General features: G+C 42.0%; 1 protein-coding gene across 2 annotated transcripts in view; it reads left to right on the top strand.

Moving 5' to 3' along the window:
• Nucleotides 1-25,117, top strand: part of PRDM6 (PR/SET domain 6) — a 111,031-nt gene that overhangs the window by 56,625 nt on the left and 29,289 nt on the right. For both annotated transcript variants that reach the window (XM_069591675.1, XM_069591674.1), the window contains exons 4-5: nucleotides 17,694-17,821; nucleotides 21,351-21,475. In XM_069591675.1, coding sequence (XP_069447776.1) covers nucleotides 17,694-17,821; nucleotides 21,351-21,475 — 253 coding nt within the window. The remainder of the gene's footprint in view (nucleotides 1-17,693; nucleotides 17,822-21,350; nucleotides 21,476-25,117) is intronic.

Below are 25,117 nucleotides of genomic sequence, written 5' to 3'. Positions count from 1 at the left end.
CAATACAACAAAACGCAGTTGCAATCAAATATAAAATCAAAGTCCAGTAAAGGGGTCACAGGAAACTCAGGGTCCTTGGTTTCAGAGAAGAGGAAATGAGAATGAGATCAGATAATTCAGAGACCCAGAGAAGCCTATTGGTCTTTAAAGAGAGCCTCATCAGAAGTATATAAAACACCTCAAGGACTCTAGCTCATCATCCGCAGATGGGTCTCATCTTTTCTTCATTCAGTACTCTCCTATCTGAATGTGTAGAATTCTGGCAGTAGTTCTGTGTGTGGGTGTGGGTGTGTGTGTGTGTGTGTAAACACACCCCATTTGAGACTCCAGTAAATCTGCAGACTTTCTTCCCAGAAGATTACTCACATGCTCATCCATCATTTTCTTGAGATTCAAGGTGTTTGTAGCCTTGCCTGGAACTTCACTATGCACCCTGGTGTGAAAGATCTCTTTCCGTTCTTTCCTTTCAGCTCACAGATGCTTCCTGTGGAAAGAAAGGAATCCCGAATCTTGTCTAAAATAAAGCGTGCATGTTCTAACAATGTGATAATTAGGTGGTTGCTTTGCTTTGGGTGTTGACATACGTCACACCCCCACTAGCCAGAGGATTTGCAAACCTGGGGCCCTAGACGTCCAGGTTTACTCCATCTCTTGATTGGATTTCCGGGGAATCCTGCCTTAAGGACTTGACTGCCTCACCAGGAACACAGGACTGTCTCTGGGGGGGAAAGCAGTGCACCTCAGTGCCGGCTCCAAGCTTGCCAGCCCTTTGACCTAACTGTGTAAAAGGAGCTTTATTAACAAGCCCTAAAGAAGGCTTGACAGACATGGGCTACTTCCATTTTTCTGAGGTCCTTGATACATGGAAAAATGAAAAAAATGCTGAAACAGGGTTACAAAAACAGTGGTATACTTTAAAATGTTTACCTTTAGCAACTTAATGCTTTTAATACCAGCAACATATAATTGTGCTATTCATAAGTTAATTACAAGATTTATAAAAATGTTAATTTATGACTCACTTCAGGCAGTGTGGTCTGGTCAAAGGACCTGAGTTCAGAGAGTGCAAAGGCGGCTTCCTTTTAATCCTGTGGGTCTGTCTCTGTGATTGTATGTGTAACTTCATTTGGAAATAACTTCAGAGGTCTCAATTTGAGGCTGTTTACATAAGTGAGGCAGAATGGCCCTGTTGGCACCCCCTGGAGGGGATCTGCGGGGAACTCTTCTGCAGGAGTAGCTGGGGTTGCCTGCTGACCTTCTCCTCCGAGCCCCCACCCTTCGCAAGATGCCTGTGCCCTTGACTGGAGCTACAGCAGTACAGTCAGTGGCCTTACCCTGCCTCTCTTCTGAGGATCAAAATGGACTGTCTGTGCCATGCCAGGGTTCCAGGGATGGTCATCTGTTCTCCCCAGGGTGACTTCAGCCCTTATTATGGTACTTCAAATTCCTTTCTGAGGGCAGACCCCCTTCTAAGCCTCACTTGAAGATGAAGTTCTAGATGCAAATACTCCTTCTGGAGCAGCACCTTGACCTACATTCACTAGGTGTAAATCTCAGCTTCTGGGAACCTGATGAGGGCAACACTGGGCCCAGGAGAGAGGGCTGGAAGCATGATGGAAGGTCAAAAAAGTGTCACCTTAAGGAAGGACTCTGGGCTTCCCCAGCGGCTCAGATGGTAAAGGGTCTGCCTGCAATGCAGGAGAACTGTGTTCAATCCCCGGGTCAGAAAGATCTACTGGAGAAGGGAATGGCTATCCACACCAGTATTCTTGCCTAAAGAGCTCCATGGACAGAGGAACCTGGTGGGCTGCAGTCCATGGGGTTGCAAAGAGTCAAGGGATAGTAACAGTGACCCCCAGCTAGGGGTAGATTTGGGGAGTGGGATGGGAGTAGGGGCCAACAGCAGAAAGTTAGGTATCTGCCAGGTTCTGAGTAACTTCTGGCCTTGCTGTTGACTGAAGTCTCTATCCAGCTGCTCTTCACTGACCTTAGCTCTGCAGAGACATTTAGGCATTTTTAAAGGAACTTAAATGTTCTTACCGGAAAAAAAAAAAAAAGTAGATGAAGTGATGAATGTGTTAAGTAACTAGATGGGGAGGAAATCCTTTCACAGTATATATCAAGTTACCACCATGTACACTTCAAGTATCTTACAATTTTATTTATCAGTTTTACCTCGGGAAAACTGAAATTTAAACAAGAAACAAAAAACTAGGGGAAAAATAATAAAAGTAGTGTCAGTTTTTTTTTAAGGGCTTCCCTGGTGGCTCAGATGGTAAAGAATCTGACTTCTATACAGGAGACCTGAGTTTGATCCTTGGGTTGGGAAGATTCCCTGGAGAAGGAAATGGCAACCCAGTCCAGTATTCTTTCCATGGAGAGAGTAGCCTCGCCGAGGGCTACAGTCCATGGGGTCCCAAAGAGTTGCACACAACTGAGCTATGGATCAAATCGTGAAATCGTGAGTGTCCATTTTAACTAGTGAGGAAAAGTAGACCTTTTTGGAAATGCTGCTTTCCTTAAAATTTTTTTCTGGAATATTCAGCTCTGCCTAAGATGTGTGGACCTGCCCAGAGGGCAGAGTGACATGGTCCAGCCATTAGTGCTTGGGTACCTAGAAGGTATCAGTATCCTTCTAATTGTCCATCTATTCATCCAACCAGCCATCTCCTCAACCACCCATCCATCCACCCACCAAACCAACTAACCAACAGACATTGATTGAACTGAGCTCTCTATTAACCACTAGGGAATTAATAGCCAACATGACAGATTTTATCTTTGTCCTCATTGAGGTTATAGCCTAGCAGATTTTAATTAAACATTTGTGTAATGCTGCCCTCACAGTCCACAAGTTGTTTAAACAACTGAGATGACTTAAAGAGCTTTAGCTTTAGCTCTTTAAGTCCTCATGTCTTTTTTACATTGTAAAAAATTGCAATGGATTACTCTTCCTACACTTATGAACCCCATTGTAGACATCAAATGTGCAAAGACTGGATAGGAAAATCTACAGATAGTCATGCCAGGATGAATGTCTTCTGATTTAAGTGTTTATTTCTTCTGCATGCTGTGCTGTGATCACTCAGTTGTGTCAGACTCTTTGCAATGCTGTGGACCATATCCTGCCAGGCTCTTCTGTCCATGGGGATTCTCCAGGCAAGAATACTGGAGTGGGTTGCCATCATCCTTCAGGGGATCTTCCCAGCCCAAGGATCGAATCTGCATCTCCTGAATTGGCAGATTATTTACCACGGTGCCGCCTGTATCTCTCCTATTGAATGGTAAATTGCTTGAGGGTAGGGCCTGGGTCTTCAGTTTTTTTAAAACCTGCGCTAAGCACAGTGGCTGGCACATAGTAGATACTTTCTAAATGTTTGTTAAAGGAATGCCGTCTGGGGAGTCAGAAGTCTCATATTGAGGCTCACCACTACTGCTATGATATTCTGTTCTTGGCTGCATCATCTCCTGGGTCTTGATGGGGAGGAGCTCTATGCAAACCAATGTGTGCATTCAGTCCTCTGCACACCTATGCAAGCCTTCCTTCAAGAAGAATGGTTCCAAGAAGCCAAAATTCATCCCTCTACCATGTTTCTTGCTCCAGGAGAAACCTGGAATTTCACTCAGGTTTTCCTGCAAGCAGTTACTTGTTCAGTCGCTCAGTCGTGTCTAACTCTTTGTGACTCCATGGACTGCAGCATGCCAGGCTTCCCTGTCCATCACTATCTATCTCCTGGAGTTTTCTCAAACTCATGTCCATTGAGTCAGTAATGCCATCCAACCATCTCATCCTCTGTTGCCCCCTTCTCCTCCTGCCTTCAGTCTCTCCCAGCATCAGAGTCTTTTCCAATGAGTCAGTTCTTCACATCAGATGGCCAAAGTTTTGGAGCTTCAGCTTCGGCATCAGCCCTTCCAATGAATACGCAGGGTTGATTTCCTTTAGGATTGACTGGTTTGATTTCCTTGCAGTCCAAGGGACTCCCAAGAGTCTTTTCCAACTTGGGAAAACAGCAAACTCCCCTCAGGACCACCTGGTCTAGGCCTATGTTAGCCTCCACACTCTCTCTTTCTTGAGCACCCTGAATCTAGGGTTTATTTTGTTTCCTGGTTTCTCCTGTGATCCAGGGCATGATGGTGTAAATTAGGAATTGAGGGCATGTTTGGTACTGTCCCAACTTGACGTAAGGAATGTCACCTAAATTATTTAAGATCTGAAAATATGTTTTCTACCCTCTACAGATGGTCACTTTCCCCTTAATAAAGCATGTCTGACAATCATACTTTATTGGTGTGGCTAGGAAGAAAATGTCATAGACTTGAGAAAACATAATAATTTAGAGAGTGACACATTTCAGAGAGGAAATAAAGCTGTAGGCTACTTTGAAAAGAAGTGAAAAACCATAGGAAACCATGATTTCATTGGAACAAACATTCTGCGTTTTCAGAAAGTTTTTACTTAAAAAAAGAGGGTGACCTCTAGGGCATGGTACATGTGTGTCTATACATTCGTGGAAGTAGCCTCTTTCTGATTTTTTAGGGACATTCTCTTTGCAAACACTCCCCACTTAGTACCTTGTAAGTTTTTAATACAGTTGCTAATATAGTAGTTTGTACATAGGCTTTGGTCAGGCTACTTCTTGCAAAGCATAGCTACCATGCTGAAGTATAAAATCACTAACCATTTTCATCAAGGTCTAAAGGTCTGCATAGTATCATACCACGTGGAATTTTTAAACCAGAAATTTCTACTGCAATAAGGGTTAAATAGCACCCCGCGAGATCCCATATGGAGAATTCAAGTGCTTGCCACAGTGCATTCACTACTGTGTTCTTTTATAGCTTTCAAGCATAGAACTATTCAGTACACTGTCAGAGATAATTTGCACATCCCAGAAGTTCACACTGGTAATAATCTAGGATTATTTTAACAAAATAATGGTCCCCTTTCCTGTTTGGTAGATAACTAAAGCTTTGTTTTTCCAAGTATGTCCATTCAAATTTCCCTGTGGTTTAATTTTCCAAAATTGATGCTTTCTCACATGGAATACATTATTATTATTATTTTTAAATCTGCCTCTCATGGATTGGATAAAGGATGGTGAGTGCTGTGCGTGTTCACTAGTCAGAGTCTGAGATCAGTATATCTCTGAGGCTCAGTGCTGGGATCTTGTTCCACCGATTCTTTTTCTTCTCAGCAAAAGTGAAAATGCGAAAGGAAAGAAGGGCCAGAATGAGAGGGTGACTGGAAACTGCAGTGTTTTACTTGTTCATCTCAGTAGATGGAGAAAAACGTGGTAACGCTGTGAGCTGCTCTTTGTTTATAACACACACAATTCATGGCAACAGTCTTTACAGGCTTCTCTGGTGGCTTAGATGGTAAAGCATCTGTCTATAATGCAGGAGACCTGGGTTCAATCCCTGGGTCGGGAAGATTCCCTGGAGAAGGAAACAGCAACCCACTCCAATACTCTTGCCTAGAAAATCCCATGGACAGAGGAGCTTGGTGCAGGCTACTGCGCATGGGGTCACAAAGAGTCGGGCACGACTGAGCGGCTTCACTTCACGTCAATGGCATTTAGCAAATATGAGAAGATACAAGCTTTCTTGATTACTTAGATCTAAATGTTTATTCAAGCTTCCCTGAGAGCTTTTCTTCATTTATACAGAGTTCTCTCCACTGGACAAATGTCCATTTTTAAGTGTGGACTCAGTGTATATGAAACAAGTTTTCACAGCATCCAAATTCATTTCATTTGGTCAGGACTTCTTGGTGAATTTAATGAAAACTGGATTTTTAAAAACTGAGTTGAAGCCACATTTAAATGGGTGGCTTATATCAAAAAATTTTACAGTTTGTGAAAGACATTAGTGCTGATACAAAAAAAGAAAAGGAATGCAAAACAAATTGCCACTTGAAAATATTTCCGAGACTGTTCTTAGCAGTATAGGATCAGCACTATTTTCCTTTTCAGTGTCGATGTTGTATGGACACTGGAGACAGTTGTACACTGTGGATATGACTGCTGTGACGAAGCAGAAGGGAAGAGATGTAGGTTTGCAGCCGAGCCTGAGGATGGCACCAAGCCAGTGCCCTGAAAAATGGCAAACATGTCACAGCTAACAGCTGGACGCAGAAATATTTCCCTTTAATTTGGATGGATAAAATTTTTTTCACAGCAGGGCACTCTCAGAAGAGGACAACATCAAAGGGGGTGGGTCTCTGCAGTCAGACATCAGCTGGCTCCAGGATGGAGCAAAATGAATGAACTGTCAGGACTTTTCCAGCGTGCAGGCTTCTGCCAAGTGAAAAGCTGAAGGTTCAGTGGCTTGTTCGGATCACAGACAAAGTCCTGATAATGCAAGTCTGATTCCCCCAAGTCTCCCCTCCGATCAGCAGACAGGATGTCTGAAGAAGCTTCTGGGTTGATGGATGACAGACTTTGTATGGATGACCACTGCTGTCCTCGGAGATAAGGGAGATTCGCCAAGGGCTCAGCGGCTCTCCGGAGCTCTCAGTCTCTGTGCTGGAATCCGCAGTCACCCACTCTCCTCTGCCAGCCTGCAGCCCAGCAGCCACTGCCCCAGAGTGGCTGAAACACCCATTTCATCTCTTCCCATGCCCAGCTCTCTGAGGCAGACTTCACAAATACCACCTCTGGTGTTTTATGGTTTATTGACACTTTTCAACTGTTTTTCTGATTACCATATTTCAGTCTTGACTTATATGTTAGTATTATCTGCAAACTCAACATAAACCTCTAATGATTTTCTAATATTTCTGGAACTTGATGAATGTGAATTGACAAAGTACAGTATATAGCTTTATATCAGCATTACTGAAAATACGGCAACGGTGTATATAACCATTACTCATTTCTTTTATGGGGCATTTATTACTTGACCTTTGAAACCTCAACTCAAAACCTTGGCATTCCAATGTACTCCAAACCAGAAGGAGAGGGAAGAGTTTTCTTATGAAAAACAGCAATGAAACAACTTAATTCTAATGGAGAGAAAAAATATTGAAATAAAAAAACCTGTAGTATTACATATTTGAGAAAAAAGTGGGAAAACTGAACACAAATAAAACTGGTCACACTAGCCAGTATTTGCTTTAAGAAGAATCTTTCATTTTAAAATGTGTATCTTCCTCCACAGATTTATACCCTAGCCATTTTTTGATGGTCCTTGTCATAGCACATGGTCAGCAGAAGGAGAGTGGTGTCTTTATCCACTGCATGCTTGCTTTGTGTAAATTTGACTAATGGGTTAAGTAATTCTCGCTAAATTGGCGTTTTCTCTGAAGGACAGGAGTTTGTTTTATAAATGACGTTGTTAATTATTATGAACGTGTTTTATGGCTCTCATTCTTACATAGTAAGAGTTTTAGGCACTTTTAATGAAAGAGTTCTACTAGCTCTCCTTGATAGGACGAATGGGATGTTATGAAAGCAATAGTCACATGGTGGCCTATGAATCAGTAAAATTTCCTCCTTGTCACACAGGGCTGCTGTGTGACTGTGGGCAACTCATTTCCCCTTTCTCAGCCCAAAGTTTCAGACCTGTAAAATGGAGTAACTGCTCCGGTCTACCTTCTAGGTCAGTTATAAGGATCAATGAAGGTTGGGAAAGTATTTTATAAACCAAAATACCACCCGGATGCGTATGACCGGGTCATCAGCTGCTGTTCTTTCTTTGTGTTTAGGTGGTGGCAGATGCTTCACTCCTTTGAGAGTATTGCTTTGTGGTCTCTATTCTCAAGCTGGATTTAGCTGGAGTTGAGAGTTTACAAGTAAAAAGGTTAGGAGACCACAGTGGTGTGGTCCTTGCTGTCCTCTTCTCTGGGTTAGGAAGCAGTGCCCAGAAGCCACGGCTGACGGGGCTCCCTGTTGATCTGATTCTGCAGGCTGCCATCCACAACTGTCCTCTGCCCCTCATCCAGGTACATTTGACTGCACAGACAGCTCATGTACCTGGACCTTGTTCAAGGTTCATGTACATATGAGATACTGTGAGTTGGGGCCTCTTCTGGCTAGAAATGTCAGTGTCTTCAGAAGTCAAGCAGTCCTACATGGTAGATATTGTTCAGTAAGAGGGCTGAAGCCACAGCGAATTAAAACACTTCCTCTCGGGCGGTGGTCCCACGGGTTGCAAAGAGTCAGACACAACTGAGTGAGCACAGACAACCTGTTAGTTACAGAAATGCTCCAGGAGTGCTCTTAAAGGTGTGGTAGGTACCTGTGTTTGTGTTAACTTTAGCAAATGGAAAATGTAGGACTGGAAAAATGCTTCCTTACTGTTTTTTTCTGGAGAGTTTTCACATTTATCCAGCATTTTCAGTATTTTGTTTTATTTTTTGATAGATTCATCAAAGGAACAAAAACATAAATGACTGGCTTATTGCTACACCCCCTCTATGTTATTTCCAACTCTTTTTTCTCTCTCTCTTTGAACAAAAGTTGATTTCCTGATGTGTACAAAGCTTTGTGTAAGATACTGATGGGTAAAGGCTTAAAATATTTAAAATGCATTCCTGCCCTCAATGAGTTTGTAATCTTCTGGTCTTATAATCTTAGCAATAATGAGTTTCCAAACGCTGCACATATTATCCGGTGGCCACTGTCCATGAGCAGGTTAGTAGATGAAGCCTGGGCTGACATGTCCCCTCTAATGTGATGGCCTCAGAGTAGCTAATGCTTTTTGGACTCTTACTGTGTGCCCAGCACTGATTTAACTCCTTCATATAGACTAGCTCATTTGATTTTCACATGAGCCCTATGACTGGTACTGTCAGTAGCATCATTTTTTCAAAGGTCTCACCTTCCCGAAGAGTTAAGTAACTGCCCAGAGTCACTTGGCCCGCAGACATGAAGCTGCGACTGTAACTCACACACATTGGAGCTGACACCCACAGGCGTGCTCTTAACCTCTGCCCTCCACCCCCTCTCCACTTCCTATTGACTAGGGTGACTTCTAGTACGTATTTTCATTAGTAATACTTTAGGAATTCCCCTCTAACAATTATAATATTAAAAGTAAAATCTTTTATTGAGCAATAAAGGTATTGGGTTTTTTAACTTTTCACAGTTCAGTCAGGAATTATTCTTGTGTAAATAGTTGCAAAACAGATTCTAACCTCTTAACTTCTGATACAAAGAAGTCTCACAGTAAAACATTTTTATCTAGGCAAACAGGATAGTTTTCAATTGAGTTTCTCAATTACTAATACACTTCATTATTGAAGCCCTCATTTTCTGAATTTAACAGAAAGTTGGGGCATCTAAGGTAGTGTGTGGAGAATAGGTAGAGAAGATCTGAGAAACCATCTTTGTGTCTAGTCTTCCCTGGATTCTCCAAGTGCTGTGAGAGGACTTAAGACAGTGCTGGGTTCTCATGTCTAAACTGGGAAACTCTCTAAGACCTCTCCCCAGCCCTTTTCTGTGGGCTTCCCTGGTGGCTCAGATGGTAAAGAATCTGACTGCAGCGTGGGAGACCTGGCTTGATCCCTGGCTTGGAAAGATCCCCGGGAGGAGGGCATGGCTACACACTGCAGTATTCTTGCCTGGAAAATCACTATGGACAGAAGAGCCTGGTGGGCTACAGTCCATGGAGTTTCAAAGAGTTGGACGTGACTGAGCGACATGACAGCACATGGACATAGACTCAACTGTTTATTGCATTTTAATCATCTTATGAAAACCACCTTTGCATTTCATAGACTTGAAAGAACTTAAGTTCAAAAAGGTGTAATATTTTCTTTAAAAAGCCCTGGTTGTTAGTGCTTAGAATGGAGTTTTAGTTGCATTTAGTGGTGGTTTATTCTCAAGTTTTGAATAAAATCTGAGATCTTTAAGAAGCTATTTAATTATTGTGAGAATTCAGTTCACTTCAGCTTATTTTGAGTTCTTCCAATGTGTTAGGCCTTGTTTTAGATGTTTAGGTATAAAATATGCACCCACACCTCAGCTTTTTGCGGGGGAAGCTGAAGGCTACTGGTGTTTCAGTACATGACCAAATGTTGCTCTCTGGGTCCTTGACACAGGGACCTGCCACTGTGTGGAATCACAGGAGAGGGAGCCTGAGACATCTCCCTGCTCACTGAAAACTGGCTAATCCTTTCAAATACAACCTTTGCATCTTTTCTTTTTCCTCTGTTTCATGCCAAGATTCAGAGAACCAGGTTCTGGGAGGAGTGGATTAATGTTTAAGTTATAATTTTAAGTTTCTTTTGTTTAAGGTTCTTGGCTCTCTTTATTTGTCAGATTGAATGAGGTGTGAGGAGGCCTCATTGTGCCTCTGACTAGAGTCTGTTTGTTGAAGTCCCTGATTTCTGGGCTTCCTTGGTATCTCAGATGGTAGAGAATCTGCCTGCAGTGCAGGAGACCTGGGTTCAGTCCCTGGGTTGGGAAGATCCCCTGGAGAAGGGAATGGCTACTCACATCAGTATTCTTGCCTGGAGAATCCTCATGGACAGACAAGCCCGTCAGGCTATAGTCCGTGGCATCACAAAGAGTTGGATACGACCGAGCAACTAACACTGTATAGTGTACAGCACTATACAACTAACTTTTGGAGGCCCCTTTTTCTTATGTATATAATTGCTGCTGGGTTTCCTCGTGGTGTCAGTTCCAGCACCCACCGCGGATACCCTGCTCTTCATTGTTCAAGATCCCTTATACAAGCCAGACTAGTGCATTTGGCCCTGAGCCATCCTCCGTGATTGGTTGAATCCGAGGGTGCAAGCTCTCGAGAGAAACTTGTGAGACCAAAACTAGCAAAAGGAACAAAAGCTGACTGCGAGCTTAGAGCTGGTGCTCTCTTCCCTGTCTCATTTCCTGACCTCTGAACGTGGCTGAGGTGCTCAGTGGTCTAACAGAAGAAGGGGAAGCTCATCTGGCAGAGCAAGTGCTCTGTCGGCCGTTTTTCAAACAAGGTCCCCCCTTCCCTGCCAGCCCCTGGTGATGTCCCAGCGCCTGCATCAGAGAGCAAAGGTGAGGTTTGTTGAGGTGGTGGGGTGCTTCCTGGTGAGCTCTCTTTGTATCTGTTTTTACAGTAGACCCAGCAACTTTTATGTGATTTTATAGTGTAATTACATTGATGACGTCTTTGAATTAAAATGGACCCCTTGCTTTAAAAGACTATTGAAAGCCCTTCTGGTAAAAGTAAATGAACACTCTGCTCTGCTCTCCCACTCTCTGGAAAACTATAGCACAAAATGCCTGCATCCCAGTCATATGATGGCTTCTGGGCTGTGAAGGAGTGATGGGCATTTGCAGTGTTTCCAGGCCATCAGATCAGATGATTTTTCTTGAAAGTGCCCCCAGCTGTAGCAGATTGATTTTCAGGGGTAGCAAAAATTCCTTTACAGCAGAGTTTACCAACTTAGGTGCTTCATGAGGCTGAGCAGCTAAGTAAATGAGTGAAGTAAGGAACAGCTAAGAAGAGGGGAGAGGAGGGAGGATAGGGAAGGAGAAAAGCCCATGGCTGATCTCAGGGGGCCACTTTGAAAGCGACTTAAGTTTCTGTGGATTAGTCCCAGAGATTGAGGACCCACCTTCTGATTTTTTTCCTCAAGAAAAATTAAAAATTAGAATTTCCAAAATTTTAAAACACTTGTGGAAAAACAAAATTGGTCAAGCATTCAACCCAAGAGCCACCAGTTTACAGATCTTGTTTTAGAGATACAGATTGCTCAGAGCCACCAGTATACATAAATTTCTATCATTCAGAAGATGGTTTTCTCGCTATTAAGTTAAAATGGGCCCCAGTCAGTCACTGCTGCTGCTGCTGCTGCTGCTACTAAGTCACTTCAGTCCTGTCCGACTCTGTGCGACCCCATAGATGGCAGCCTACCAGGCTCCCCCATCCCTGGGATTCCCCAGGCAAGAACACTGGAGTGGGTTGCCATTTCCTTCTCCAATGCATGAAAGTGAAAAGTGAAAGTGAAGTCGCTCAGTCGTGTCTGACTCTCAGCGACCCCATGGACTGCAGCCCACCAGGCTCCTCTGTCCATGGGATTTTCCAGGCAAGAGTACTGGAGAGGGGTGCCATTGGCTTCTCCTAGCTTACACTATTTCTGTGATGATTGTTGTTGTTAATGTAAGTTGGCAGCGTTCATAAATGACAAAGCTGTGGATAAGCCGCTCATGATCAGTTTATTTAAGACACAACCCTGGTATGGTTTTCACTCATGTTCTCATTTTTAAAAAATTTATTTATTTTTGGCTGCACCGGGTCTTTGTTGCTATGCAGGCTTTTCTCTAATGGTGCTGAGCAGGGGCTACTCTCTAGTTGCAGTGTTTGGGTTTCTCATTGCAGTGGCTTCTCTTGTTATGGAGCACCGGGTCTAGCCTCATGGGCTCAGAGCTGTACTTCCCAAGCTCTAGAGCACAGGCTCAAGAGTTGTGGCACACAGGCTGGCTTGCTCCTAGGCATGTGGGATCTTCCCTGATCAGGGATCAAATCCATGTCTCTCTTGCCTGGAAAATCCCATGGATGGAGGAGCCTAGTGGGCTGCAGTCCATGGGGTCGCTGAGGGTCGGACACGACTGAGCGACTTCACTTTCTTTTCACTTTCATGAATTGGAGAAGGAAATAGCAACCCACTCCAGTGTTCTTGCCTGGAGAATCCCAGGGACGGGGGAGCCTGGTGGGCTGCTGTCTATAGGGCTGCACAGAGTCGGACACGACTGAAGCGACTTAGCAGCAGCACTGGCAGACAGCTTCTTTACCACTGGGCCACCAGGAAAGCCCTGCTGTTGTTATTCAAAGTGGTTTGGTGTTCTAGGAAAGTAAGATTGTAGCAAAGAGTGCAGTTCCCTGATCTTCAGGATTGCAATGAAGTCTTTCACATAGTGGTTTTCAGTTAATGGCATGCGTGGTTTATAATGAGTGACAGTTTGTGTGATCATTATCTCAACCACATGTGTGGCATTTCAGTAAATATTATTGGTTTGTAAACTATAAAAATATCCTTAAAAAGGTAAGAATGAGCTCTCCTCTTATCTTTCTCCTCCTGTTGATACAGGATAAAAGAAAAAGTACAGACCACAACCAGGGGTTTTAAAATAGCAACAAAGCAATCAGAAAGGTAATCAGTGGGTGCATATTACTGAGAGTTTCCCAGGAGGATAACACAGATAGTTTCTAACTTTGGGTAAGATAATCTCCTGTATTTTAACAACCCATTCAAAACTTGATGTACACGGAAATAGATGACTAGACTTTTCACTTATTGTTTCACTTTGATTTAAAAAATCAGAATAAGTTCAAAGTATAATATATAAATGCCAAAAAAGAGAATGTTAACACTTTGTCATACTTGCTTCAGAAACTTTTTTTTTTTTTTTAAAGAAAAAGCATTTCAGATATATGTGTGTTCCCTTTGTTATCCTTCATTCCCCTTCTTTCCCAAGGCCAGGACTCTGATGAAGTTAATGGTGAATCCTCCCAGCACGTTTGTTGTAAACAGATATATACAGATAGATAGACATATTGCTATCTGTATATTACAGTATACACTATTTTAAAATATACAATTGCGTTATTTTGTATATTTTGAAATGTTAACAAATGATATCATATGCATTAATCTGCAACTGATTTTCTCAATCAACATTATGTTTTTGATGTTTTGATCTCTATCAACTAGATCTTAATACAAACAGGTTTTGTTCATTCATTTTAAGTGTTTAGTACTTTTTTGTTGAATAAATAAACCACAGTTAGTTTATTCTTCTGATGATGGATATTTCTCTTATTTATAATTATTTGCTGTTAAAAGTTGTGCTCCAGTGAATGCCCTTGAACTTTTCTCCTAAGGCACATGTATCAGAATTGTATTGGAGTAGTTTCCTAGAAGTGAAATTGCTGAGTCACAGGAAATATGCATTGTCAAGTTTATTTCAACATTGCCAAAATGTTCTCCAATATGACTGTGCCATTTTACACTCCCTTTCAGCAATGCTGGGACTCGCTTTGTAAAACAAATACTCTTTCTCCGGTTTGGAGGGGTTCTCCTTACAAAATTTAACCCTTTTCCTACCAAGTGTCCTGTGTGTTTCTTTACAGGTGTTTCCCCTACCTCTAGCTTCCTTAGGAAAAACAGAGCAAGTATAAAATTTTGGTGGTTCATATTCATTGAGAATAAAGTGTACAGTTTTCAGCAAAACTATGCTTGACTCAAGGATTCTTTCAAGGAATTTCTTCCGTAAATTTAACTCTTACTTTCATTCTTACCATTTGAACAAATTCAATTTCTGACCCCTTTGACATTTTCATTGGTCCTGAGGAGATTATCTAAACTGTGTAAGATTTTTGATATTTTTCTTCTTATTTTAAATCTTATTTTAAATCTTTTGAAAGGTAATGAAAACAAAATAACTCTTGGTCTTGGCATTAATAAATCTCCTCAAATTCCTTAACATTTTTAGACCTGTTAGGTATCTATCTTACAGTTACATTTTAGTGTCACACAAATGTAGATGTTGGTGCAGCCTCCAAGAACAACTTCTCGACCTTGAAATTGTTGCAGTGGCTCTAGACTGAAATCTGCTGAAGCATTTCCCCACTTGTGGTTGCTTGTCTCCCAGAAGGACGAATGTCAGCCCGTCTGGGTACAAGGACAGTGTCCTTGTATAGTTCCGATGCATGTGGAATTTTATCGCCCTCTTTTTTAAAAAATTCTTTTACTGAACTCTAAAATAAAAACAAAGTTGAGCTAATGATGGAGATTAATAACAACACTCAAACTGGGACGCAGAACTTTTTTGAAAAGTTCCTCTCTAGCGCTTACATGTGGATGTCGTGGTTTTCCCAATTTTATTTTACTTTTATTAGGAAAATGAACAGAAATAGGCATCACTGACTTCTGAGCCCTTGTTTCTTTTTCAAGAAACACAGTTTAAATGTTTAACAACACAAGCTAGAAAGGGCCCCAAGATGGCCTTGAGCCAAATGCGAAGGTCCGTGTTTTTGGCCAGCCTCCCTAAATAACTTCGGCTTGAGGTGCTGCCCATATTAGCATGATGGATCCCATTGAGGAAATCTCACATGCTGAGAATGTATGTTGTTATGACTTGACATTTTATGGCATTTATGAAACTCTTACTTTGGCAGGGGGGATAAAAGCAAATAATTAGATTTGGATTTTGAAAGATCCCTCTGGCTATACTTGAGAGACTAGGTTGGAAGGGCCTGAAGAAACAGCAGGGAAATCTATCAAGGGACTTTTGTAGTCCTTCAGGCGAGAGAGGAAGCTGGTTCAGGTAGGATGGTGGTGGTGAAGAGGGAGAGATGGGTGCGTGTGAAAAAGTTTTAGGAGGCAAATTCAGCTGGAGTTGGTGATGGCTGGGCTCTGGGTGCTAAGGGAAAGAACAGTGTCAAGCCTGAATGAGTTTCCTCATTTCTGATGGGGTGCACACTTACAGGATCTAACTTGGTAAGTGGGATTTTTGTCAAGTTTCATGTGAAACAATGTAACACCGGTATCAGGCTGAAGCAAGGGAGGCTCAGCTTCATGCTGTTTGCTCAGTGTGTGATACTTTGGGGAAGCCTGACAAATAGCCATCTACTTTTCCTCAAAGCAAGTAGCATTTTCACCAGGCAGGCAAGAATTGCAGGATTCCTGTAATCACAATAGACTTAGTTTAAGAAGGTTATTGTGGAAACAGTGTGGGAGAAAACACTTTTTTATACTCATTTTGGAGACTGACTGGCTAATGTCTGGTGTTCAGATGGGCTAACACTCGGCATCACCCATGATGTGTAAACGTTAGAGAGTTTAACTTGCTGTTGAGGACATTGGCTGGAAGCATGAAGGAGAACTGCACTTCTCCAAGGGCTTCCTAAGTGTTTTCACCAGCAGCTGTCATGGAAGATGTGTTCGTGGGAGAAGGACAGGGCAGAGGGCTGGGTCCTCAACATTTTGGGCTCCATTATAGACAGATAGTGGTATTCAAAGAACTGATGGCTTTGTACAGTGTCACATGGGCTGTTGACAGCAGACTCAAGGTTGAGACTTTGAGCTTTTGAACCAGTTTCCTAAAACAAAAATAAGAGCAACAAAATAAGTACCATGTAATAATCTTACCTAAATATGAAATCTATCATCAGGTTGCTTACAGAGCAGATGTGTCTACCACATGAAATGCTCGCATTTCCTGCTATCATCCCCAAACTAGGAGTTTAAAGTCAGTAATCTTAAATGTAATCTAGGACTCTGTTCATTGTTCTCAGGCTACATTGATTATCAACTATAATCATTCTAGCCTGCTACCCAGTCATAGCTTCTCCAACCATTATATTGATTAGGTTGGCATCTCTTCTTTTATTTGTGGGGGTTAGTGGAAAGATTGGAGGTGAAGAAAAATGAGTTCAAGAAAAGCCAAAAAAAAAACCCACAAAAAACAAATCAACTGTTTTAAAATGACTGACGATGATAAAAAGAACCATCATCACTAAGTCCTTTGGCCCCCAGAATAGAAATGCTGAGCTAAATTAATATGAATGACCTTACTAATTTTGGGGCTAAAATGTAACCAGTGAGGCGCTCCGGGAGACTTGTTCTCTGTGTCTGTTTGGAAGAGAAAAGTGGAAAGGCTGATTAGCAAGAATAAGAGACAGAATTTCTCAGAATGCTCTGCAGAACACAATCTTACTGCTGATTTTTCTTTAAAAGGCCCTGTTTTGCCATGGTCCTTCTGAGAACTGTGCCCCTTGCTTCCTGGCTGCCCCTAGGACTGAGGATGGTCTTCCAAAATTGCTGCCCATATATAACTCCCCACCCCACCCTTCCAGATACCCCAGCCTCCAAGGTGCCCAGGGCTGGCCTGGTTTCTGGAAGTGGAGGCCGATTGTCTCTGCTGTTAGCCCTGATTCCAACATCCCGGGCTGTCCAGTTGTTTAGCAGAAGGTTTTTGGTCCCATGCTCATTGCCTGGGATTCCATTACCTTGGATGTGATCCTGAAAGAAAATCTGCTTCAGGTGACCTAAGGCAATAGTGATTAGACTGACCTCAGTTAAGACATTTTAAATCCATAGGAAACTTTTATTATTTTTTTCTTTCCCTTTGCGAGGGTCCCTCTTTTTTGATGACTCCTCTCCTAATAGTTTCAGGTCCTGACAGCTGAAGTCCTACATCTTCTGCGAGGTGAGAGTCCATTTCTTTCAATCCAAATCAGAGTCTAATTTTATCAATCTGAAACAGCTCCATAATGCGCCAACCCCTGCTAGGTGTCACCCGGCTTGTTGAGCCGACAGTCCCTGCCTCCCAGATGCCTTCAACCAGTTACGTGTTTGAGACGAGGGCCTCTCATGCGGATGTTCCAGCCATGTCAGCGTGGCCTCGCCTCTCAGCTTGCTTTGTTTATCCAGCAGCTCATTACTAAAGGGTAGCCTGTCAAAAAGAGGTTAAGTATTCTTTGGGAAACATGGTCACTCACATCCTTGAGATGCCACACATATGTTTAATAAAGGGAAGATTGGCTTGATAAGAAAAACGTGATTGACTTGCATCACCAGAAAATGTTTTTCTCCTGTTATTCTAGTTGAGTTTCCACAAGCATTCCAGAGCACTAGCAAAACCTATGGGCAATAAATTGCTGCAGCCAACACACAAAGACACCAAGGGAAGCAGGGAAAATGACTGCTGATGACTCGTTCTAACTACTTGACCTTCTGACCTCTTCCCTAGATATATGACCAAGACGGAACACTACAGCACTTTATTGATGGTGGGGAGCCTAGTAAGTCGAGCTGGATGAGGTATATCCGATGTGCAAGGCACTGCGGAGAACAGAATCTAACAGTAGTTCAGTACAGGTAAAGTATACCTTGATTTACCACTTACAAAGCCGAAGCCCTTTGCCTTGCATATATAAATTCAGGCTTGCTGCTAGTTTTGAAAAAATCCTGCAGAGTCCTGACGAACTCTGCAAGGGCTGGCAGGAATTTCTTTTTTTTTTCTTTTTCTGCTAGTTTTGTGATATCTCTCTAGTTCTTGTAACAGTCATTTCTTGAGCATTCAGAAATAAGGATGCTAGGAGAAGGCCTTTTTCACTCACTGCACATGATAAAAGTTACTTCCACATCATCATGTGAATGTTCACCATGGCCTGAGTGAGCCCAGCGAACTCACTGACTTGCAGTGATTTCCTCCCCAGCAGATGCGTCCACATGCAAACAGGAGTTGGCAGATTCAGCCCAGGTCACTTGCTTTCAGTCATCTTCGGTCTGGCTGTCTCTCAGAGGGAACAGCACAAAGGCGTGGGAAATCAAGAAGTCTCAACCCTCCCCAGGCTGCTTTCCTAAAACCATTGTGCTCAGCAGCCTTGACTAAGTCGTAGTAACCTCTCCTGATCCCTTGAAAGATGCCAAAGCATTTCTGGTCCTGAGGCCATTCAGAGTATGTTTCAGGGGATGGGGTGGTTCCAGCGCACAGAAAAGGCACCAGTCCCTTGAGATATTTTGGCAAATCCTGAAGGTGAATGGAGATGAGGTGGAGCCTCCCCTATTTCCCAGAGTCTCATAGGGAGGCCTAGAGTGGGGGAGGGGAAGAAAAGCCAGTGGGATCCCAGATCCAAAGCCACACCTGCCTGATGCACCTGTTGGTCAAGCATTTCCATCATGTATTAAAGGCTAGAGTGGCAACCCAAAGGCAAACACAGATACCATAGGAAAAAAAGCCCTGCTACGAAGCCTTCTTCTCTCAAAATCCCTCGAAAACATGTGCCATGTAAATATATGACCTCAGTTATAAACAGCCACGTTCCCTTTAGAATCAGAAGCAACTGTTTAACTTTATCAGGCACCACAGACACATCAAAGCAGGAGCCTTGCTCGGCAACTTGGAGTCCTGCCGATGACAATTTCTTTTCTTTTTTTTTTTATTTTTAAAAATGAAGCCTTAAAAAAAAAGAAGCAAACTTTATTCCCCTTATAGGTTAAAGGCTGCACAAATCTGGCTTGCTCTCCGAAGGCCTCCAAATTCAAAGGGAACATATTTGGACAGCATGTGACTCACTGCCTTGGTTTCCTAGGCAGTTATCTTTCATTACATAAGGGTTTATATGAACTTGCACACGATGGTATCTGGTTACAGTCTGTATATGGGCTTCACCCACCTTCCCTGCAGCTGCATCTCTGTTGTGAAGTTTTTATAAAACTCGGAGCTAGTAAAGTAGTAAAGATTGTGTTTGTCTACTCGGCAAGAGATAGTTTGGCTGGTTCCGTCACGGGCACCCTGGGAGCTCTTGAGAAGAGTTCTGACTTTGGGAAAATAAGAAACCCCTGCAAGAAAGGTGGGCATGAGAAAGTCGTTACCTTTCTGTCAATATTAAGTGGGTTTTATTGCTCCCCTTCCTTATGGCGCTTCCACACTGAATTCTCTCTGCCGATCTGTTTTCGATTACCTCAGATCTTTATAAAATGAACTACAAAAACACAATTTAAAAACTGGCATCCATCACCAGTGACCACGTCCAAGAGTAAGAAAATAGAAAAGTTGGACCCTGAAGAGCCAGCCTAATTTTTATTGTACATGAATGTCCTCTTCACAAAAAGTCAGCTGGTTTAGATTCATTCTGTTATGATTTGTAATATCTAAATGGAATTTTCTTCAAAGCACCCTTGATTGATTGACCCTTAGCTGAACGTTTTGTTTTTATTTTGAGGCTGACAATAATGTTTGTTGGCATGTGTTCCGCTTCAGCTGCGTTGGGACGCCATGAAGCTATCTTTATGAGTCATCCAACCACAATACTAAATACATGTCAGCAAAGGAAATATTATCTGAAAAGGGAAAAATCCCTTTGATGTGCTTCAACATGCAGAGATTTCTGCGAGTTTTGGAAGCTCTGCCCGCTTGTAAGGAACGGTGTACGCTTACACTTTTCTTTTTCCCCTTTTGGCCTACTCTGTGCCTCAAAAGACCACCCATCGCTCGAAAACAGTTCTGCTCTTTCAGCGGCAAAGTATGTCATTTGGTTTTAGCACATTCATTTGCCGGCGCTGTGTTTATATTAAGGGAAGCCAAACCGAGAGATGAAATGTTACAAGGGTGAAGTACAAAGTCGACTCAATTTTTCTCAAGTTAGGAGATGCCAGTGATTTATATCCCAGCTCCAATTTTGATTTTTTTATGTAGCAGTGGAAAGAATTAATAAAATGCACAGCGCTTAGAGATGCGGAGGGAGGAAGGGGAGTGAGGTCTGGACAACTGGCTAGAGTTTTTGTCAGATATTCATAGAATGTTGGGGAAAAACATTCTGCTTAGCTAGCAGTGCCCTCATGAGACAGAATGGCAGCAAGTAAGGAAAATAACAAGATAAATGAAATTTTTGCAGCTGCAAGTAAAATATTGAGAATCTGCACTTTTTTATTGATCTTTATGATCCTATTGCCAAGAGCCACTTTGTGGTGACAAAATATGTTGACAAGTGCATATCTCACCACCATGAAAAATGTGGTGAAGGATTCGCCTTATGTCTACAGTGTTGTACAAGGAACAGATTGCCCTGCTATGGCCAGTTCCTTACAGAAAGGCTAAATTTAAGGTTCACCAACCCTGAACACTTTTATCTTGAACTTGAGGCTAATGTTTGTAGCAATTCTTCACTGAGAAAACCGATCACAGGCTCCTCTTTTTTTTTTTTTTTTTTTAAATCTGTAGATTTTTATTTACTGTGCCACGGCTGTTTAGTTCTTGGTACCTTCACTCTGTCATTTCATAGTGTAATCTTTCAGCCAGAGTAAAGTGCCCCTCTTGTATTTATTGAATTTCCATCCACTTCACATAAGAGGGTTATTTTTCCTCTTCTCCTGTATCAAATTTTAGAGGCAAAAAAGCTATGGGGAAGATTTTTATTTCTCTTAGCCCTTATATCACAAAGCTGCTTAATTTTATTACAAATTTGAGAACTCCCATGCCAAGTTGTAAGAATACACTTAACACTTTTCCTTCAAATAAGAAATCAATGGTGTTAATTTGTATGTGGGGTCGACGTACCAGAGTCTGCAGTTTACCAAGAAAGAGAATTTTCTCATTAGTGTGAGATGAAATTTTTTCTTTAAATGAACTCTTCCTTTCTGCTTTCTCCGGGGCCAAATATCTGTCTCTTCAGCCAGGATGTTCCATGGAGGGACACTGTGGAAATAAACTGTGAGCTATTTATCGTACTGGGTTACAGGCTCTAATTGGTTGCTGGGAACGATAAGGTGGGTGCAGATTTTATTACAAACAGAAATTGTTTAGGTGGGAAACTGGGCAGAACTTTTTGAGGGCAATAAAAATGTGGATGGAGCATGTGAGTCCTACTGTTTACTAAGCTGGGTTTTCTTTTGTTTTGAATAGGTCGAATATATTCTACCGAGCCTGTATAGATATTCCCAGGGGTACCGAGCTTCTCGTGTGGTACAATGACAGCTATACGTCTTTCTTTGGGATCCCTTTACAATGCATTGCCCAGGATGAAAACTGTAAGAATTTATTTTAGCTCTGAATTCACATTTCCAAATACCTATTTCAAAGCTAACTTTTAAAATAAGAGTGTTGTTTGAAACTCCTGAAATGTGGTTCACTCTGCTGTGTAACACAAATGCGCACAAGTCTGTTCCATCATTTTATTTTTCCTTGTATATCCTGTGCTTTCTCCCAGGACGTCTTGACCTGTACAGTCCAATGTTTTTTCACCCATTTATGATTTCAAAACCTTTGTCCTAGTTTAAATCATTGCCAGCAGCAGTGTTAAGGCAGCTGGTATCTACTGAGTACCAACTATGTGTCTGGTTCCAAGAGCAGCATAAGTTATAACTTCTGCTCTGAAGGATTGCACAGTCTTGCTGGAGTCACACTGTTTGGAAAAACGAAGTAAGGAGACAACACTTTCTTTAATCAGGAACAACACCCCTCCAGTCAATTGGCTTTGCTTCCTCTTGAGTAGTTGTTGGAATAATAAATGGTAGTAAAAACCATGGATATGATTGAGGAATTTGTCTCTAAACATCTTAGTCTAAAATGAACCATGTAATTTTCTTCTATCTTTATTACTATTACTATCATTATGTTTGAAAAAATAATGCAAACCTTTGCAGTAGTTTTCATATAAACTTTATATATTTGTTTTTATCAATTTTGGGGAAAATATTATAAGGTGATTTCTAGTATTTGGAATAGATTTAGATGATTCTGATGTGCTTCAGTGAGAAACACTGGTTTGAATGATGCAGTTTTTTTCTTGTCATCCAACTGACTGATCTGTGAACTGATAAATTTGGATTATACAGTAGAAAAAGAAGCAGAGAGAACAGATTTATATAAGAAACTTAATTTTGGGAAAAAAGTTTTATTTTAATTTTTCCTTCTCTACTCACTTTCTCTCACACACATATGAACTGAAAAAAAATGCTTATAATATTACTGATCAAAATGCTGATGATCAAATATTTCTTTTCCATGTTATCTTTGTTTTCTTTGTAAAAAAAAATAGAATCCTCAAAAAGCATATTATGCTCAACTTTCTTTTTCTACTTTACCCTAACCCCAAACCAATCTCAAATTAAAAAAAAATGAATCTTTGGACATATAAGTACATTCCTCTTACCAAGTTTCCATTGGAAAGTTTTTTTTCTGCAGTAATGCTCTTATTTGAGGGAGTGTCTGTTTTTACAGGGGAAAATCTCCATGTTGGACATGAGTGTGTGGTTGGTGTTAGAAGCAGAAATGGGAATGGTGGCCAGTATGCTCTGTCTTCCCAATATGGCTCCATGCCCAGCTCTCCCAAGACTGGATGTAGGTACACACATGGAAAAGCACTGTTATCAGCTCCTCTTATTAGAACCTCAGTGTAGCTTCACCTTCTAAAAGATGGACTCTGATCCAGAAAGATTCCATAAAACCTATAAGGCCTTCTATTTCCTTCCTTAGTACAGCCTACTACAGACTCTGAAGATATTCTGGTGTGCGTGTCAAGGAATGCCTGGAAGTAAACACATCGAAGCCTAGAGTTCTAAAGTACATAGCACATAGTCCAAAAATCCATTCATTTGTTAGATAGTTGTTGAATACATCCTAAGGACCAGTGTCGTTGCTGCATACTGTAAATACAGCAGTGAACAAGACGTACAGGAATCCCTGCCCTCATGGAGCGTATAGTCTAATGCAGGGAGACAGATGATCAACCAATAAATAAATAAGTAAGTTTGTCGTGTGATGATAAGTGTCATAGAGATAACAAAGTAGAGAAGGGGTGAGGAGTGCTAGGAATTGGGAGTTGCGGGTTTAGAGATGACCAGTGTGAGCCCTACGAGGAAGGTGGCCTTTGGGCAAAGACTTAAAGAAGTGAAAGAACAAGCCACATGTTCTTTGGGAGCAGAGTGTTGCAGGCAGTTGGACTCCAAGCATAAAGGCTCAAGATGGAGATGCTACTGGCCTGTAGGAAGGGCATCACAACAGTTAGCATAGGGGTGTCAGTTGGAGAGAGTGGGTTGGGGGGAGTTAACTTAGATCTGGGGACAAGAATCTTATAAGGTCCAGAAGGTCACTGCCAAGACTCTGGATTTTATTCTGTTTGCATTGGACAAATGGGGTATTGTAGAGTTTCAAGCAGAAGAGTGACATGATCTGACTGAAGTTGTTACAGGTTTACTCTGGCCACTGAGTGGAGATCTGACAGTGAGGGTGAGGATGGAGCAGGATCCAGTTAGAGGCTCTTGCTGGAATCCGGGGAGGAGGGATGATAGTGGTTTGGACCAGGGTAAAAGTGGTGGAGGTGGTGAGAAGTGCTTGGATTCTGGATACATTCTGAAGGTAAAGTCAACAGCATTTGCTAACACGCTGGATGCCGAATAAGAGAAAGGAGTCAAGGATAACTCCAGGGCTTTGGTCTGAAGAGCTGGATGGATGGGATGGCCACTTAACTGGATTACGAGTCAGACATAGGAAGCGTGAAGTGACTGCTCAGGGAATGCTTTTCTTCCCTTTGACATGGATCTCTTGGGGGTGGGAGTCTCGAGTTTGCAGCATTGCTTCTGCCTTGTGATGCTGTTACAGGATGAGAGGGATTTCGGGGCCGGGCTGGGCGATTTGGGTTTTGTGTGCCATTCGCAGCCACCTGACTGTGGTGTCTGGGAGTGTAGCAGCTGGTCTCCAGGTTGTGTGCTAGTGCCATCCAAAATGTGCCTGGTGGCAGCCCCAGGGGCGTTGCTTCTCAAACCTTCTTTCTCCCATAGTTCAGCCTCTGTGGAGCATTCTTGAGGTTGCTGATTATTGAATCAACTCTACCAGGGCACATGTTATGTATCATTTAGCACCTGAAATCCTTGGAAGGAAATTCGCAAAACTTCAGCACCTTGAAGTGTTATGGATTCAGTAGGCAAACTATGTAGCTCTTTTCGGTTGAGTTCAGAGCTCTAAGTAAGGGTGGAGGGAAGTTGAAAGAGAATTAAGTCATTGACCAAAATGCTCAACGGTGACAATCCCCCATCCCCCTAAGGGTATTATAGGAATTTTATTTCAGTTCCTGTCTCAGAGTCGTATATCTATCATGGGATTGGCCACCCAAGAAACCAGCAGAAAGCTTCATCAGATGGTGTGGGGGTAGATATACGGCTTTGACTCTAACTGGAAGATGGATTCTCATTCCATATGATTCACAGAGGTACCTAGGGAGGCTTTATAATGAGGGCTCTTTTTTCTGTACTGAGAAAATACTCGGTGTGATTTAAAAGAGCAAATGTGTGAAAGGGCATGGACAGATAATTTAACAGATAGCCTTTCACAGCCCTGAGTAATTTAAATCATCTCACCAGGATTAGCAATTTGAAGACAATTTTTATTCTACCAAGCTAGCCACAAAATAAATTAGGTACCTTAAAAAGAAGCTTCTTGAGATCAAAGACTTTTTTGACAAAATGCCTCCATAGAGCCTCCTTATAGTGCTGTGCACACAGTAAACAATACATGCTCACTGGATACATATTGAGAATTTTACTGCCAGTATTAGACGCGATGGATACAAGGTTCAGCCAGATTTGTTGTTGTTGTTGTTAATGAAATTGTTACATGATCCAAGACATTCAAGGAAAATATGATTTTGCTTAGTGAATAATACTTATTAAGCA

The sequence above is a fragment of the Ovis canadensis genome, chromosome 5 (genome assembly GCF_042477335.2).
Source record: "Ovis canadensis isolate MfBH-ARS-UI-01 breed Bighorn chromosome 5, ARS-UI_OviCan_v2, whole genome shotgun sequence".
NCBI lineage: Eukaryota > Metazoa > Chordata > Mammalia > Artiodactyla > Bovidae > Ovis > Ovis canadensis.
This window is presented reverse-complemented; position numbering and strand designations above follow the sequence as displayed.